Source organism: Eptesicus fuscus, chromosome 18 (assembly GCF_027574615.1).
Source record: "Eptesicus fuscus isolate TK198812 chromosome 18, DD_ASM_mEF_20220401, whole genome shotgun sequence".
Lineage (NCBI taxonomy): Eukaryota > Metazoa > Chordata > Mammalia > Chiroptera > Vespertilionidae > Eptesicus > Eptesicus fuscus.
The window spans coordinates 6,920,114-6,936,562 of NC_072490.1; the positions used below are offsets into that span (position 1 = coordinate 6,920,114).

A 16,449-nucleotide genomic window follows, 5' to 3' on the forward strand; every position below is an offset into this window, starting at 1 on the left:
CAGCTGGTCTATGGGAGGGGCAGATTTTTGTGGATGACCTGCCAATCTCCCAAGTTGCTAGCAATATTGGAAAATAAAAATGCTCAGATACGATTGAACCGTTTCTGCTTAATTGGCTCAAGTACTGACAAACATCTGGCACCATTTCATTGTCCAGTTTCACATGGAATTGATTTTGCACTTATGTCAAAAGCCAGCCAGGCATATTTGTGTAGATTTTTCTCTCATTTCTCTAATTTGTTCCACTCTTCTCTGTGCCCCTTCAGTTTCCTCTTCTTTTCCCCACTTTATCCTTCTTTTTTGAAATTATTTTTGCTTTTGTAGCTCCTTTGCCTCAGCATAAAGTTCAGAACATCAGAGTTAAATCAGCTTAAAAATAAAACAAATTGGAAAGTGTTCCCTCCTATATTCTAGAAGAGATTGTTTAGAATAATTCTTTCAGCATTTGGTAGAACTTTCCATGCTCTGATGTGAAAGTCAATGAAAGTCACTATGGTTCTGTGGTAAGCAGTTAGACATGAGTAAGGCAAAGGACAATGGGCCAGATACCAGGTCACCAGTGTTAATGTGAAAAAACCATTGAAACCTGTAAAGAATTTTTGTGAGTTTATTTGAGCCAAACTGTTGACATATGCTGGGAAGCAGAACCTCAAGGAATTGAGATAATGCTCCGGAGAAATGGCGGTTACATCTGTATTTATACATTGCAATCAAAGGAAGAGACGTAGGTGGGTTACATGAAATCCATTGGTGATAGATTAGAGAGGCAGGAGAAAGCAAATTGGGCGGGGAGGGGGGGGGGTGGAAGGGGGAGGGGGACGGGAAACTCCTGGGATTGGATAAAAAGTAAAATGATGGACACATACTTAGGTGGGTGCAGGAACAATTAACATGATAATGAAGGAATTTGTGGTCTCTGTCCTGGCGCCCAGCACATTTGGTGGTGCACCAGGGAGTCCAGAAAAAGGGAAGTTACCAGTTACCCAGACACTTCAAGGGTATGTTATCATAGATGCAAAAAGACAGATAGGCTCAGTTAAGGTAAAGGTTGACCTTGTCAGTGAAGATACCGGCCTAGGACGTAATTGCCCACCATAACTTCTTTTAGTTCAAGTTTAATTTCAGACCATCCTTTGTGGTTACTTTAGGTCTCTGAGTTTGCAAGACTGCCATGCAGGCCTCCCCTGAGCTTGTCAGGTCAGCATGCGGCCTCTTTTGTCCACACCAGTGTAGAAAGCCCCAGGTCCCTAGCAATGGATAATTGTAGGATGTGACCTTGCCCTCAGGGTGACTTTTCCTCTCCTAGCATATCACTGGTCAAGAAGTTTGGACCCCTGACCTTTCCTCCCTAGAGATAACATCTAAGCCTCAGTTGTATTTCAGTTCCAAGTCCAGAAAAGTAGCAAAGCCAGACCAACGCCCCTATGGTTGTCATCAGGACCAGCTGCATTGAATAAAGGCCTCCTGCCCTGGTGCTGGGCAATCAATCAATGGAAACCACAACCCTGAAAGGACACACCTGGAAAATTGCTGAATATTCTATTGAGATCTTTTCTTGGGACCTTTCCTAAAATCTCCATTCTTAAAACCCTTAGGCTGGAGGACCCTGGGTCCCTTTCCCTTTCTCCTCTCCCTCCATTATATCAGGTTACCATTAGCTTCCTCACTCCCAAGTTCCAAGGGCCCTTCCTTTACCTCCATAACTTGTTTCCTAAGCCCATTTTGTCTAGGACAGTGGTCGGCAAACTGTGGCTCTCGAGCCACATGTGGCTCTTTGGCCCCTTGAATTTTTAGCAAAGGCCAGCTTAGGAGTACCCTAATTAAGTTAATAACAATGTACCTACTACCTATATAGTTTAAGTTTAAAAAATTTGGCTCTCGCCGAAACCGGTTTGGCTCAGTGGATAGAGCGTCAGCCTGCGGACTGAAGGGTCCCAGGTTCGATTCCGGTCAAGGGCATGTACTTGTTGATATTTGGCTCTGTTGACTAATGAGTTTGCCGACCACTGGTCTAGGAATTACTTTCTACCTCCGTGATTTACCAAATATATATTCTCTTACAGTTTGGGTTTTGGCTCTGAATTCTTTCCTAGTCAGAACCCAAGTACTGAGGTTGCTGAGCCGAGGTTTGGTCTGACCCCAGCAGTCAGACACCTGATGACTTTCCTGCCACCTTCAGCAGATCTAGTTTCTTAATTTGGAGTTTTAAAATTGTGAATTCAATGTGTTTAATACTTATAGGGTTATTTCATATTGGGTGAGTTGTAGTTTGTGTTTTTTGAGAAATTAGTCCATTGAATCAAAGTTATCCATTTATGTGTGCATAATTGTTTTTAGTATTGCTTTTTATCCTTTTGATGTCTTCAGGGTCTGTAGTAATATCCCTTGTTTCATTCCTGATATTGGTGATTTGTGTCTTCTTTTGGTTAGCATGGTAGAGGGTTGCTAACTTTATTTATCTTTTCAAAGAACTGGCTTTCCCCTTGACTTTCTCTATTGTTTTTCTCTTTTCAGTTTCACTGATATCTGTCCTAAGCCTTTTTTTTTTTTAATGTATTTTTATTGATTTCAGAGAGGAAGAGAGAGAGAAACATCAATGATGAGAGAGAATCATTGATTGGCTGCCTCCTGCACACCCCACACAGGGAATCAAGCCTGCAACCTGGGCATGTGCCCCAACTGGGAATTGAATGGTGATCTCCATTTTTAAATATGTATATATTTTATTGATTTTTTACAGAGAGGAAGGGAGAGGGAGAGTTAGAAACATTGATGAGGGAGAAACATCGATCAGCTGGCCTCCTGCATACCCCCTACAGGGGATGTGTCCGAAACCAAGGTACATGCCCTTGACTGGAATTGAACTTGGGTCCCTTCAGTCCACAGGCTGACGCTCTATCCACTGAGCCAAACCGGTTAGGGTGGTGGTCTCCATTTTTATTTGGAATACATTACATTTAGATGCCTCGAATGGAACTGTCGAGTAGGTAGCTGCAGGTACGAATCAAGTGTAAGGAAGAAATATGGGCTAGACTAGGGAATTAGATGAGAGTACCACAGGCCCGTTAATGGTATTGAAGCCACAGCAATGGATGGCTGCACCTAGTGGTGTCAACAGAGAGGAGAAGAGGTCCAAGGGCTGAGCCTGGAGTCTCCTGATACAGACTGAAGTAAGTAAAGGATAGTAGTATTTGAAAAAGCTGCTTTGATTGATTGTTTGGGGGCGGCGGGGGGGGAGTTCTCTCAGTTAAATAAAAAATAAGGCCATCCACTGAAAACGAGGATGGGGGGTGAAATGATTGTCTTGGAGGCTGAGAGGCTGAATTAACCAGAGATATTGAGTAGAATTTCCTAGAAATGTGGAAAGCCTGCTTGAGGTTCATAGTCAGGAACTGAATGCCACTAGATGGGAAGTTATGTGCTGCTGTGTGGGTGCAGATGTGGAGCAGGTTAGGAGAGTTGAGGGTCAGTTCAAGGACTCTGAGAATAAGATGGCAGAATGGCAGTGGGGGATTCGAGTCTTCCCAGCATCAGTGTCCTTCCTGCTTCCCAAGACCTTGGTCCTATTTTCAGTGCTGCTTGAGTTTTCACTGGTGCCTTCCCAGAGGCTTTGCTCCTTGTCCATCTCCCTGCCCTGCCCCCACATGGGCCTCTCCCACCTTCTCTTTTGGTTACCTGTGCTCCTGCCCACAAGTCAGCTCAGTCAGAACGGAAACCTTCATTTCAAAGGGCACAGTTAAGAGGACTTTCTGTATTTGACTCTTCACATGGATGATGTCTGAACTCAATTTTCTTAGAATGAAGGCTCACTGAGGCATAGGAAACTCTGCTCAATCCCAGCCCACCCATTAGGTGTGCTCCTAGCCTTACTCTTGTGAGTTTCATTATGAGATGTGAAGGTCGCCTCTCAGCCACTCCTCCCAGTGTCTTCTCTATGGAGCTTTGGTCCCGCAGGGGAGAGTCTGACCCAGGTGAAGAGGACTGCAGTGGACATTAGGAAACACTTCCATCTCTCCCTGACTCCCTTCAGGCTAAATAACTTATTCCCCCAGCTTTTGGGGGTCCTTCTGGCAGATGTTCCCTTGCTCTCAGCCCTCTCAGGAATTGTTTTGGCTGAACAGACACTTAGTGAAGCGTGAAACCCCTTCTCAGGGCAGCCTGCATGCAATGACTGGTGAATACCAGGTTATAAGTAACCAGCTTCCTCCACTCAAATTGAGGCATCTCACAAGACACTTTCCAGCCTCAGAGCTCCCTGTGGTGTGAGGTGAGGCCTTCATTGAAACCTTGTTACAGCTGAGCTTTTCCATCTCCCCAATTCTTGTCTCCTACCTCTTTCTCCCACAGATGCTGTTCCCAAGAGCACCCCTTAATAACTCCCTGCACTCTAATCTTTGTTCCGGAGTCTGCTTCCTGTGTCCCCCACTTACAGCAGTCGATGCCAGAAGTGGTCCAAGAAAGCAGATGCTGAGATTTTATTGCCTGTAGAAATTTGTTTTCTTGGCATAGCACTAAACCCATACCAGTCCCCTAAAATAATCTCTTCATGGGATTTCTCATTTTCTACAAAATCATAATGGTATGTCATCTGGGTCTCAAGCCCACATCCTTCATCAAATGTAAGTTGTACCTATACTTTCTCCTCTACTGACCCAATCTCCAGACCAAGACACTGCCTCTTGGAGGCTGGCTCAGATGGCTGTGGAGTGTCTCTATCCTGAGTTCAGCCCCAAAGTGGCCCTGAGCTCACCTGTTCATGCTTCTCTGCCCCTTGGTGCACCTGCCCCAATCCTTTACTGGGCTGTGTTCAAAACTCCCTATAGGGCTACCAGGGAATAACTGACTTCTAGCCTTTAAAGAAAATGGGAAACTAACAGAAAAGCCCTACTCTGGATTTGGACAGAGTGTGTGTTTGTCAGTATTGCTCTTTTGCAAGACTTCCTGCTTCTGCAGAGATTCATTCCCCACCACATTAGCTCTGGAGGTTGGTGGGCACTCACAGAAGTCTATCAGCAACCACAAAGCATCCTTGCTTTACCCTCTTCTGTTTCTTCTCCAGCGGTCTCCACCTAGTGTGGTCTGAGTGGTGAGTTTTTCTGGCACCGGTGACATTTCTGATTGCTCAGCCACCACCTCTACTGGGTGTGGCCATCTTTTCAGGCATCAAGCAATGGAGATTCAGAGGGTCCCACTCCCAGTTTATTGGACATATCTCAAAATACTTCATCCCACAATAATAATAATACATTCCATTTTTAAACGAGATCTACATTGAGTAACCAGGGTTTGGGCAGACCAGATGAGAAAGAAGTTAACTCTGACTGCTCTGATGACTTTGGGTAGCTTTAGATAGCTCACTCCATTTCTGATGAGGATTGATAAGAGGTAAGAGAAGGGGCGTTGGTGTCCAAGTGGATGTTATAATCTGGACTGTACCCATTCTTCCCCATAAGAGTGTGCAAATCTTAGAAAAGTTATCTAAAATACCTACCTGGTTGTTCTGAGGATTGGATTTTCTGTAGGTGAAATGCCAGTGTGGCTGGTTCAAGGTCTCTTTTATAAACTATGGCCTTGCCCTAGCTGGTGTGACTCAGTGGTTGAGCATCTACCTATGAACCAGAAAGTCTTGGTTCAATTCCTGGTCAGGGCACATGCTGGGATTTTGGACTCAATCCTCAGTAGGGGGCATGCAGGAGGCAGCCTATCAATGAATCTCTCTTATCATTGATATTTCTATTTCTCTCTCTCCCTCTCCCTTCCTCTCTGAAATCAATAAAAATATATTTAAAAAAGAAAAGACAGCCGAAACCGGTTTGGCTCAGTGGATAGAGCGTCGGCCTGCGGACTCAAGGGTCCCAGGTTCGATTCCGGTCAAGGGCATATACCTTGGTTGCGGGCACATCCCCAGTAGGGAGTGTGCAAGAGGCAGCTGATCGATGTTTCTCTCTCATCGATGTTTCTAACTCTCTATCCCTCTCTCTTCCTCTCTGTAAAAAATCAATAAAATATTTAAAAAAAGAAAAAAGAAAAGAAAAGACAGCCTTGACCGGTTTGGCTCAGTGGATAGAGCGTCGGCCTGCAGACTGAAGGGTCCCAGGTTCGATTCCGGTCAAGGACATGTGCCTTGGTTGCGAGCACATCCCCAGTAGGGGGTGTGCGGGAGGCAGCTGATGGATGTTTCTCTCTCGTTGATGTTTCTAACTCTCTATCCCTCTCCCTTCCTCTCTGTAAAAAATCAATAAAATATATTTTTAAAAAAAAGGAAAGACATGTCATCATTAAAGAAAACTTGAAAAATAATGAGGAATAATCTAATCAATGACTGTTTTAATTTCTGCCTATTTCATTCTGGTATGTGATCACATGCACCCATGTCTCATTACACATAAGCATAAGCATCCATGCGACCTTAGTCTGCTTTTTTGTTGTTTTGTTTTTTTGTTTTGTTTTTTAATGCCCCTGCCAGAATCGAACCCAGGACCTTCACTCCGCAGGCTGATGCTCTATCCACTGAGCCAAACCAGTTAGGGCTATTAGTCTGCTTTTTTAATTTTAAGATTGTTCCGGGTTTCTACAAAGTTTTCATAATGATTTTTTTCTCTCAGAGACACACTACTTCCTGGGACTTCTGTGATGAAAGTGCATTTGATTGCTAAACTCCTTAAGAGAAGAACCATGTACTTTTAACCCTTCTAAAGACTAGAACAGTGTGGGAATATGCTAGTCCTCAGTAAGTGTTCGTTGCCTTGAAACACACACACACACACACACACACACACACACACACTAGTAGAAGATAAATTCTGGGAATAAATGACCATCAAAGGACTGAGATCTCATCAATCCTTGCACACAATGTGGCATGTGTTTCCTGAAAATGCAGCTAAAAATACAAATACTATGCTATCAACCACACATAGTTCTCCATGTTCAAATCTTCAAAACAATATTGTGGTCTTACCTTTGATTATATGCAGGCAACATTCCTGCCTACACTTACACAGAAAATAAAAATAGACCACATGTTAGGTCACAAAACAAGTCTCAATAAATTCAAGAAAACTGAAATATCAAGCATCTTCTTTGACTACAACAATATGAAACTAGAAATCAATTACAAAAATATTGGAAAATTATACAAACACATGGATGCTACAAAACATTATTAAACAATGAAGCGCTTAACAATGAGGTCAAGGAAGAAAATAAAAACACAACAACACAAATTTTATGGGACACTGCAAAAATAGTCCCCAGAGAAAAATTCAGCAATAGAGGCCTTCCTTAAGAAGCAAGAAAAGTCTCAATCTAACCCTTTACCTAAAGGAACTAGAAATACCACAACAAACAAATCTTAAAGTGAGTAGAAGGAAGGAAATAATAAAGATCAGAGTGGAAATAAATGAAGTAGATCTAAAAAGCAATGCAAAAGATCAATGAAACCAAGAGTTTGTTCTTTGAAAAGATAATCAAGATCAATAACCCTTTAACCAGAGTCACTAAGATACAAAGAGAGAAGACCCAAATAAATAAGAAGTGAAGGAGAGAAGTAATAACTGACACCTCAGAAATACAAAATATTATAGAAAATATTATAGCCCTAGCCTGCAGACTGAAGGGTCCTGAGATGTTTCTCTCTCTTTGTCTATCCCTCTCCCTTCCACTCTCTCTAAAAGTCAATGGAAAAATATCCTCAGGTGATGATTAACATACACACATAGTTCTCCAAAAAGGAAATATTACAAACAACTATATGCCAACAAATTGGAAAATCTGGAAAAAATGGATCAATTTCTAGAAACCTACAGCCTTTCAAAACTGAATCAAGAAGAAACAAAACTGAACAGACCAATTAGAGCTAAGGAAATTGATGGGAATAAACTAACAAAAATCCTGGATGGATGGATTAACAGGTGAATTATACCAAATATTCAAAGAATAACTAGTACCTATACTCTTCAAACTATCCAAAAAATCCAAGAGGAAGGAACACTTCCAAGCTCTTTTTATGAGGCCAGCATTATCCTAATGCCAAAACCAGATAAAGACACTAGAAAGAGTATTACAAGTCAATATCCCTGATGAACATCCTACCTAATAAAATGGTAATATGTAAATTACCATCACTCCACTATGCCCACGATTGGGCCAGCGGGAGGCGCAGGGGGCGGGACTCGGGGTGCCCGGGGTAGCCGATTGGGCCAGCGTCTGCACCATGGCTGTGCTGCAGAACAGAAGGGGCCTCTGGGGCAGCGAGCTCACGTCCCACCACGAACCATCAAAAGCTGGGGAGCTGGGTGCCTGTCTGCTCCGGCACCAGGCCTTTCAGAAGCCTCCAAAGCCTCTGCCACGCTGGAGGCTTCTGAAAGGCCTGGTGCACCAGCAGACAGGCACCCAGCTCCCCCGTGATCAATCAATCATGCACTGGGCCTCTAGTAGATGATAAAATCCTTAACAAAATATTAGCAAATCAGATCCAGCAATACATTAAAAAGATTACACATCATGCCGAAACCGGTTTGGCTCAGTGGATAGAGCGTCGGCCTGCGGACTGAGGGGTCCCAGGTTCGATTCCGGTCAAGGGCATGTACCTTGGTTGCGGGCACATCCCCAGTAGGGGGTGTGCAAGAGGCAGCTGGTCGATGTTTCTAACTCTCTATCCCTCTCTCTTCCTTACTGTAATAAATCAATAAAATATATTTAAAAAAAAAAAAAAAAAAAGAGGCAGCTGATCGATGTTTCTCTCTCATCGATGTTTCTAACTCTATCCCTCTCTCTTCCTCTCTGTAAAAAATCAATAAAATATATTAAACACACACACACACACACACACACACAAAAGATTATACATCATGACTAAGTGGGATTTATTGCATGGATTCAAGGCTGGTACAATATTGGCAAATCAATAAACATGACACATCACTAAACAATCGGAAGACAAAAATCACATGATCATACCAATAGAAGCAGAAAAAGTGTTCGACAAAATCCAACACCCATTTTTGATAAAAACTCTCAGCAAAATGGGATTAGAGGGAGCATATCTCAACATAATAAAAGCCATATATGACAAACCTACAGTAAACATCATACTCAATGGGTAAAAACTAAAAATATGTCCCCTAAGAATAGGAACAAGACAGCAATGTCCGCTTTCACCACTCTTATTCAACACTAGAGGCCTGGTGCCTGAAATTCGTGCATGGGGGGGTGTCCCTCAACCCAGCCTGCACCCTCTCCAATCTGAGACCCCTCAAGGGATGTCCGACTGCTCGTTTAGATGGGCAGTCGGACATCCCTCTCACAATCCAGGACTGCTGGCTCCCAACTGCTCGCCTGCCTGCCTTCCTGATTGTCCCTAACTGCTTTTGCCTGCCAGCCTGATCACTCCCTAACCACTCCCCTGCCAGCCTGATTGGTGCCTAACTGCTCCCCTGCCAGCCTGTTTGCCCCCCCCCCCCCCGCAGGCCTGGTCACCCCTAACTGCCCTCCCCTGCAGGCCTGTGTCCCTCCCAACTGCCCTTCCCTGCAGGCCTGGTCACCCCCAACTTCCCTCTTCTGCCGGCTTGGTCACCCCTAACTGCCCTCCCCTGCTGGCCTGATCACCCACAACTGCCCTCCCTTGCAGGTCTGGTGCCTCCCAACTGCCCTCCCCTGCTGGCCATCTTGTGGTGGCCATCTTGTGACCACATGGAGGCAGGATCTTTGACCACATGGGGGCAGCCATCTTGTGTGTTGGAATGATGGTCAATCTGCATATTAATCTTTTATTAGATAGGATAGAGGCCTGGTGCATGGGTGGGGGCCGGCTGGTTTTCCCTGAAGGATGTCCCGGATCAGGGTGGGGGTTCCCTTGGGGCATGGGGCGGCCTGGGCAAGGGGCCTGTGGTAGTTTGCAGGCCAGCCATGCCCCCTGGCGACCCAAGTGGAGGCCCTAGTATCTGGGGTTTATTTATCTCCTACAATTGAAACTTTGTAGCCTGGAGCAGAGCCAAGCCTTCTGCTTGCTCTGTGGCGGCAGCCATTTCTGTTGTGATTTATGTATCTTTTATAATTGAAACTTTGTAGCCTTGAGTGGAGGCCTAGGCCAGCAAGGGCAGGCAGAAAGCTTGGCTTCCTCCATTGCCCAGGAAACCCAAACCTCCCTCCTGCTCTCTATGGCCATAGCCATCTTGGTTGGGTTTATTTGCATATTCGCTCCTGATTGGCTTTGTGGGCATGGCTTGTGGGTGTGGCTTGTGGGTGTAGAGGAGTGGTGGTTAATTTGCATATTACTATTTTATTAGATAGGATAGTACTAGAAGTCCTAGCCACAGCAATCATACAAGAAGAGGAAATAAAAGGCATCAGAATTGGAAAGGAGGAAGTAAAACTCATTATTTGCAGATGACACGATATTGTACATAGAAAACCCTAAAGGTTCCACAAGAAAAACTACTAGATTCAATGAATTTTACAATGTAGCAGGATACAAAATCAACACCCCAAAATTGGTGGCTTTGTTATACACCAATAATAAATTCTCAGAAAGAGAAACTAAACAAACAATCCCATTTACCATTGCAACAAAAAATTAGGAATAAACTTAACCAAGGAAGTAAGAGACTTGTACTCAAAAAACTATAGGTCATTGAAAAAAGAGAAGATATAAACAAGTGGAAGAATATACCGTGTTCATGGACTGGTAGAATCAATATAATTAAAATGTCCATACTACCCAAGGTAATCTACAGATTCAATGCAATCCCTATTAAAATACCAAAACATATTTCCCAGATCTAGAACAAATACTACAACTTATGGCGAAAATTGTGTTACGTCTCGAAATAGGAATGATCTCTGACATAAACCGAGGACCTACTGTATGCACCCTGGTGTTCATAGCAGCACAATTTACAAGAGTTAAGATCTGGAAACAAGTGCCCATCAGTAGATGAGTGGATAAAAAAGCTGTAGTACATTTACACCATACAATACTATGCAGCAGTAAAAAAGAAGAATCTCTTACCCTTTGAGACAGCATGGAGGGACTTGGAGAGTATATGCTAAGTGAAATAAGCCAGTGAGAGAAAGAAAAGCACCACATGATCTCACTCATATGTGGAATCTAATTAACAAATTGATGAAGAGTGGATCCAGAGACATGGAATCATGGAACAGAGCATGGAATCTAGGGGGGAAGGTGGGGGAAGGGTGGGTGGGTGGGAGATAATGAACCAAAGACCCTGTATGCATATATACATAACCCATGGACACAGACAATAGAGTGGTGAAGGCCTGGGGCGGGTGGGGGGAGGGGTGTTGGAGGGGGTCAATGGGGGAAAAAGGGGGCATCTATAATACTTTCAACAATAAAGAACTATTTTTTAAAAAATTAAATTAAAAAAAGCCCTAGCTGGTTTGGCTCAGTGGGTAGAGCACTGGCCTGCAGACTGAAAGGTCCCAGGTTCGATTCCAGTCACAGGCATGCACCTTGGTTGTGGGCACATCCCCAGTAGGAGGTGTGCAGGAAGCAGCTGATGTTTCTCTCTTATCGATGTTTCTAACTCTCTGTCCTTCTCCCTTCCTCTCTGTAAAAAATCAATAAAGTAAGTATATATTTAAAAAACAACAACACTACACTGTAGGAAGCGGTTATAGGGTTAAGCCTCGGACTGACCTGCTGGCAAAGTTGCAAACAAGTCCCAGCTTGGAGGGCACAGTTTTCTAAGCATAATTAAGCTTGATCTTGTGACTGCTCCCTAGACCTTTCCTGGGTAGCTAGTGGGCTGTGGGAGGGGCAGCAAGTGCTGCCAAAACAAGTGAAACTTAACAACAACATTGTAGATTGCCTTGTTTGTCCCTGATTATAAATAAAGCCTCAGCTTTGCAGTCTGGATCTGTTCTGTGGCCTCAGCAAGGCACAGAAGATCCACCTAGACCCAGCTTTTTCTCTTTGTCTATCGTTTCTCCATCCTTCGTCGCCCCTGCTCAGGCTCCCCGAACCCTTGGCTGTGCTTGTGTGGCACACTACACAGGTGGCTCGATAGCTCAACCCAGTTCAACCTCTTACCACAGCGGCATTAACACACATGCAGACGCTGAGAATAAAATATTAGCAACTGAAACAAAGGCTGGAATTAAGGTATGTGTTAATCATCCTTTGAGAACAAGGATATAAACAGGAACATGTTTATGTTCTTGGAAAGGAGGCCAAGGGGAGGCTAATATTTCAGAGGTTTGCCACAAGAAGTAAATTTGTTTTTAATCTTTGAATGTCCCAGCTTACACAAACCCTGAATGTCTTAGTGCCTGCCTATGGCTCTGGCTGAGGGAACTGTGATTTGGGGTAAATACTTAAATAAAATTAATATCTTTAAAAATGGCTATCTTGTGGGATGAGGACAAATATGTGATACCTTAATCAATAAAGAAATTAAAAATAAAAATGGCTATCTTGCTTGGAATTTCAAATTAGAGAAAGGTGGCATAGTGAATAGGGATTTCTAAGTGTTCAGCAATCAAATGCCTTGAAAAATAGTAACTGTAGATTGAAATTACCTTGAATGAATATATCAATTTGAGAAAAATTATCATTTTTTTCTGATGAATTTATTGGAGTTGCATTGTTCAATAAAATTATACACTCAAACCAGTTCTTGAACATCTTCCATCTTGAACAATTGGATTCTTGACCAAGTTATTCATGGAGAAAATGTCTTGGTTATTGGAATAAATTTCAGTTCTCAACCTGACAACCCTTTCAGGCTGATACATCAGTATGACAAAAAAAAAAAAAAACCATCTCTCAGGCCACGAAGGAGAGAATACAATGTGGGTCTGGTTACCGTTAAATCTCACCTTGTTAACATCTCAGGAAATTGTGCTGTAAAGCCTAAAGAGGCCATCAAGAATGCTGATTTTGCTAAATGTGTAAAAGTGTTCATGAAATAATGATCACAGGCAATTGAAGGGGTAGGAAAGTTGTTGTTGATTTGGATAAATGAAAAGAAGTTAGCCAGTGACAGCCTTTCAGAGGCAATGGTATGTGAAAAAGTGAAGATTTGACCTTGGAATGAGTGCTGAAGTGATTTGTTTAAGGCTAGTAGGGGATGGTTTGATAAATTAAGAAAAGAAGTCTTTGCTTATAGATTAAACTGTACATTAAACATGTACTTTACATAGAAAGGTGAAAACAGAACAATTTGGAGTTCTGGAACAAGTTAATTCAATTTTCATTCTAATGAGGAAAAAATGATTTAGTTTTTGAACACACTGCTTCTCCAACAGCCTTTTGGAACAAATTAAGTTTGAGAACCGAGGTTCCACTGTATAGGTATCAAGTGTACCATCTATAATACATTGTCTGAACATTTGCATTGTGTGCTTTCCATCCAAAGTCTAGTCTCTGTTTTTCATTATGCATCACCTCTACCCTCTTTTATCTGTGGTCTGTATCTATGCGCCTTTTTTTTTCTTGATTCCTTCACCTATTTCACTCACCCCTCCAGCCCTCTCCTCTCGGACAGCTGTCAGTCTGTTCTTCGTATCTATGAGTCTGTTTCTATTTTGTTTCTTAATTTTGTTCATTATATTTCACATATAAGTGAAATCATATGGTATTTGTCTTTCTCTGACTGGATTATTTCACACAGCATAATACCACCTAGGTTCATCCAGGCTGTTGCAAAAGGTAAGATTTCATTTTTTTTTACGGCTGAGTAGTATTCCATTGTTTAAATCTATGCATCTACTGATGGGCACTTGGGCTGCTTCCAAATCTTGGCTATTGTTAACTAGCACTGCAATGAACATAGGAGAGGTCACATATTCTTTCCAATTAGTATGTCACATTTCTTTGGATATAGTCCCAGAAGTTGAATCACTGGGTCAAGGCAGTTTCATTTGGAATTTTTGAAGAACCTACACACTGTTTCCTACAGTGGCTGTACCAGCCTTCATTCCCACAACAGGGTATGAGGGTTCCCTTTTCTCCACATCCTGGCCAGAACTTGCCATTTGTGGATTTTTTTAATCATAGCCATTCTGACAGGTGTGAGGCAATATCTCATTGTAGTTTCAATTTGCATTTCTCTGATAATTAGTGACATTGAGCATCTTTTCACATGTCTATTGGCAATCTGTATGTCCTCTTTAAAGAAGTGTCTATTCAGGGCCTTTGCCCATTTTTTAATTGAATTGTTTGTTTTTGGTGTTGGTGTTGAGTTGTTTTTCATAAATTTTTGATATTATCCCCTAATCAATGCATCATTGGCAAATATGTTATCCCATTCAGTGGGTTGTCTTTTCATTTTGTTGATGGTTTCCTTTGCTGTGCAAAAACCTTTAGTTTGATGTAGTCCCATTTGTTTGTTTTTTCTTTTGTTTCCCTTGCCTAAGGATATATATCACACAAAAACATTGAACAAATTGCTTCTCCAACAGCCTTCTGGAACGAATTAAGTTTGAGAACCGAAGTTCTACTGTATAGGTATCAACTGTACCATTCTATAATACATTGTCTGCACATTGCATTGTGCAGAGAGAGAGAGGGGGGTGTCTTTGGTATCTCATCCTTTTCTTATGAGGACACCAGTTTAATCAGGTCAGGGCGCAACCCTTAGGACTTCTTTTAACCTTAATTACCTTTCTAAAGCCTTATCTCTGAATAACATCACATTAGGGTTTCAATATCTGACTTTGGGGGAGGACACACGTCAGTCCACAACATTCTGCCTTCTAGCCTCGCAAAACTCATGCCCTTCTCATACGCAAAATACACCCACTCCATTTCAACATCCTCCACAATCGTAACCCATTCCAGCATTCGTCAAAAGCTTAATCTAGCCCTAACCAGGTTTGGCTCAGTGGAAAGAGTGTCAGCCTGTGGACTGAAGGATCCCAGATTCGATTGCGGTTAAGGGCATGTACCTTGGTTGTGGGCACATCCCCAGTTGAGGTTATGCAAGAGGCAGCTGATCAATATTTCTAATTCTCTATAACCTCTCCCTTCCTCTCTCTGTAAAAAATTAATAAAACAATATATTTTTTAAAAAGATTCATCTAGATATCATCTAAATCAAGTATGTGTGAAACTGAGCTATGATTCATTTTGAAATCTTGGGAGAGGAGCGAGAACATTTAGTCTGAAACAGGGTTTTAAGACTTCAATATACGAGTTGGGAGTTGGGGGACGCATTCAGTCTGTACTTTTGAATTAAAATATTTTTAAAGTTGAATATCTCTTAGGTACCTCTGTGACCAGGTCCTCCTGCCTTGATGGATTATACACTCGAGCCCAACATGACAACAAGTGACTATTACTACCCTGATATCCTCTCAAGCCCCTGTGATGGGGAAGTTATCCAGAGAGAAAGCAAGTTGCTTCTTGCCATCTTTTACTGCCTCCTGTTTGTATTCGGTCTTCTGGGAAACGGCGTGGTCATCCTGGTCCTTGTCATCTGCAAGAAGCTGAAGGGCGTCACAGACATATACCTCCTGAACCTGGCCCTGTCTGACCTGCTCTTTGTCTTCTCCTTCCCCTTTCAGACTCACTATCAGCTCTCCCAGTGGGTGTTCGGGACGGTAATGTGCAAGGTAGTCTCTGGCTTTTATTACATTGGCTTCTTCAGCAGTATGTTCTTTATCACCCTCATGAGTGTGGACAGGTACCTGGCAATTGTCCATGCTGTGTATGCCATGAACGTGAGGACAGCCAGAATGGGCACAGCCCTGAGCCTGGCAGTATGGCTGATCGCCGTCATGGCCACCAGCCCCCTGCTAGTCTTTTACCAAGTGGCCTCTGAAGATGGCATCCTCCAGTGTTATTTGTCTTACAATCACCAGACTTTAAAGTGGAAGCTCTTCACCCACTTTGAAATAAATATCTTAGGCCTGCTGCTCCCCTTCACCATCCTGATGTTTTGCTACACTAGCATCCTGCACCAGCTGAAGAGTTGCCAGAACCAGAACAAGACCAAGGCCATCCAGTTGGTACTCATCGTGGTGATTGCATCTTTAGTCTTCTGGGTCCCATTCAATGTGGTCCTCTTCCTCACTTCCCTGCACGACCTGCACATCTTGGACGGATGTGCCACGAGCCAGCAGCTGATTTATGCCACCCATGTCACAGAAATCATTTCCTTCACTCACTGCTGTGTGAACCCTGTTATTTATGCTTTCGTGGGTGAGAAGTTCAAGAAACATCTTTCAGAAATATTTCAGACAAGTTGCAACCACATCTCCCTCTTCTTGGGGAGGTCAATCACCAAGGAGATGGGGGAGAAACCATCCTCCTCCTATCAGCACTCCTCCCGTTCCTCCGGCACAGACTACATTTTGTGAGGACCGTGCCTCGAAGTGGGTCTCTACTTTCCCAGCCACTCCTCTTCCAAAAGACAACAATGGTTTTACACTGGAGTATGAGTATCTTTTTAGATTTAGAAATTTGGTTATAGACACAAGATA

At 42.9% G+C, this 16,449-nt stretch overlaps 1 protein-coding gene across 1 annotated transcript; it reads left to right on the forward strand.

The window, feature by feature from the left end:
* The first annotated feature begins 15,261 nt into the window (after nt 1-15,261).
* CCR8 (C-C motif chemokine receptor 8) lies at nt 15,262-16,326 on the forward strand. Its single transcript, XM_008154791.3, has one exon. It carries the CDS (start codon nt 15,262-15,264, stop codon nt 16,324-16,326), a length of 1,065 nt encoding a protein of 354 aa, XP_008153013.2.
* The last annotated feature ends 123 nt before the right edge of the window (nt 16,327-16,449 follow it).

Excerpts from the sequence above, each read along its gene's own strand:
- CCR8 (XM_008154791.3), top strand. The coding sequence starts at position 15,262 with ATGGATTATACACTCGAGCCCAACATGACAACAAGTGACTATTACTAC.